General features: G+C 40.3%; 1 protein-coding gene across 1 annotated transcript; it reads left to right on the top strand.

Annotated features, from left to right (window-relative positions):
* Positions 1-593: 593 nt before the first annotated feature.
* LOC116380299 (zona pellucida sperm-binding protein 3-like) lies at positions 594-2,713 on the top strand (the record flags this gene model as incomplete). Its single annotated transcript, XM_031842237.1, has 8 exons — positions 594-1,115; positions 1,224-1,339; positions 1,429-1,526; positions 1,589-1,766; positions 1,848-1,965; positions 2,069-2,154; positions 2,472-2,575; positions 2,667-2,713. Coding segments are annotated over exons 1-8 (1,134 nt in total), but the record flags the coding sequence as incomplete, so codon positions are not given.
* Between the last annotated feature and the right edge of the window lie 5 nt (positions 2,714-2,718).

The following is a 2,718-nucleotide window of genomic DNA, read 5'->3' on the forward strand; positions in this document are numbered from 1 at the left end:
GAGTTAATTATTCATAAGGTGGGCCTTTGTGAGGTGTTTTTAAACTTGAGTAGGCTTGTTCCTGGTAAATGTTTTGTTCCTTACAATCAATGTACTTCTTCAAATTAAAGCTATATGACTTAAGGAATAGGACAATTTGAAGAACAATAAATTTCCGAACATATGCAACACATTAAAACTGGATTATTGTGGAACTCAAAATGGTAACTGTACCGGTATTAGTCGATACACATCAAATGATTCGTAACATAAACTGTGAAATATGAAGCCAAAGTACATCCGTATGTGATTTCTTAGCTCTCGTATTGACTAGATCTCAACTCGCCTATATAAAGCCTACAACAGCAGAATAGAATTGCTGAAAGTCAGTTAACAGCTTTTGGCTTTGGTGTGCCACCCCAATATATTTCATTGGCCCCATCTGGACACCCCTATGAACAATATCCAGGCGTGCCACTGGTTAAGTGTGGGCCAATCACAGGTTTGTATCTCAGGGTGACTGCTGCTTTAATTCTCCCACGTCAGTTGATGAATAATTGCGTTCAGCTGTCGTCTCCATGTGATTTGATTGGTCTGAACTGGGAAGTATTTAAGATTGAGTGTTTGAACCTTACTTAAGATACAGTACAGTTTAGATTTCTTAAATTCTCATTTGCCTACTTGTCTTAGTGATTGTGTTGAGCAGGAGGCTCTGCAGTGTTGTCCTGTCGTCCTGAGAAAAGAGCACAATGGTGGTCGCAGTTCACTCAGCCTCTCTGGCCCTGATGATATCTTTTGCTTTTGGTGTTGCAGATGCTATTCGGACCTTGAAAGATGGACCTATGATAGATGCTGAAGGAAGGGAATATAAATCTGCCAAATTCACAATTGATGCAGAAGACATCAGCAGGCCACAATTCAATGATGGATCCACTGTCCGTGTACAATGCACCGACGCGTCCATGATCATCGTGGTAAAAGCTGACCTGTATAACAATGGACGCCCTGTGTATCTAGAGGAGCTCTATTTAGGCGAACCAGAGCATTCACAGAGAACTCAGTGCCGAGCTGTTGCTGCCGGTGACTCTGAATATGTCATTGAAGCTGGACTGCAAGACTGTGGCTCCAAATTATCTGTAAGTTGCTGATTGATACATGATGATGGATATATCTGTGGCTGAGTAAAAGTTTTGACTTTTTCCAGAATGTTCCCTGATTTTAAATGTCTTTATATTTGTCTCTAGATATCTGATGACTCTGTGATCTACTCAAACAAGCTGATAGTATCACCAGCTGCCAGTTATCATGGCATTACAAGGAGGACGCATGCTGTAGTTCCGGTTTCCTGTCACTATAAAAGGTGAGATATTTGCCTTTTTTTTTTTTTTTTGCACAAAGAAGCTGTTTTTTGACTTCATGGTGGCTGACTTTTTAACTTCTCTGTGACAGGACACACCTTGTGAGCAGCATTGATCAGCAGCTGCACCTGGCCCCCTCCACTCCTGCAGAGGTTTCAATCGCTGCTTTCTCTCTCAAGCTGATGACTGGTACGTGTGTACAACTTTTGTTTTTGTTAAGTGTGCATGCAGTGATGTCTGTCTACATTTAGATGACTGGACGAGTGAGACATTCTCCAGGACCTTCTACATTGGAGGACTCCTACACCTCAAGGCATCTTACACTGGGCCTGACTCAGAACAAAGACGGCTCTTCATCGACAGCTGTGTCGTCACTCTGTCACCCGACGCAATGTCAGTTCCCAGATACAAATTCATTGAAAACCATGGGTAAGAGTAGCTCAGTAAGCTTCGCAGTATGAAACACAAAAAAACTGGTGTTTGTCTTGGATGATAACATTTATTTGTCAGGTGCCTCACTGATGCAAAAGAGGAAGGATCAAACGCACTATTCCAACCCAGAACGAGTGTTTCTTCGCTTCAACTGCAGCTTGATGCTTTCCTGTTTTACGAGGATTCAAGGAACTCGGTGAGCCACTTTCATAACTCGGATGATTTAAACGTGTTTGGAAATGCTCCGAAGTATGTTGACATTTCTGTGATCTCTATACCCTTTTTTTTTTTTTTTAAAGATATTTATCACTTGCCAGCTGAAAGCAACCTCTGAAATGTGGATGAGCAGCCCCATCAACAAGGCCTGCAATTATGTACATTCAAGGTGATTTTATTTTGTGTATTCAATTACTATACAAAGCCTTGTACAGGTTTGGGAAGTTTTTACTCAACTCTACTGTTGGTAGATCATTGACATCTATTTATTTATTTATTTATTTTTTTTTTTTTTTAAATTTAGTTTAACCAAGTCTGAACTATTAAGATGTCTGTAGTTATGTTTAAATCCATCTGTTTTCTATGCTGCCTTGTGAAAAGTTAAAATGTAGGGTGTCACCACCCATTATACAAACCGCAAATATATTAACGTAGATGGTAAAATTTCAAAGGTTTTATGAATAAATTTGTATCCTTTCTTATCAGATGGATAAATGAGGATGGCAGGGATGTGTGTCGCTGTTGTGACAGGATCTGTTACAAAAGTTCTCCAGGCTATGACACAAATGTGAGCCCTCAGATCCCTGAAGGTATGCTGTAGATCCTAACTAGATTTTCATAACTCGTTCAAACCTGTGGTATTTCTGTGCAAAATGTGCTCTGACTGTTTTTGTGTTTCAGAAATCGTGGCCAGTGGAACTGTAACACTTGGCCCTTTGATGGTTTTCAACAG

The sequence above is a fragment of the Anarrhichthys ocellatus genome, unplaced genomic scaffold (assembly GCF_004355925.1).
Source record: "Anarrhichthys ocellatus isolate YVR2014 unplaced genomic scaffold, GSC_Weel_1.0 scaffold6732, whole genome shotgun sequence".
NCBI classification, from domain to species: domain Eukaryota; kingdom Metazoa; phylum Chordata; class Actinopteri; order Perciformes; family Anarhichadidae; genus Anarrhichthys; species Anarrhichthys ocellatus.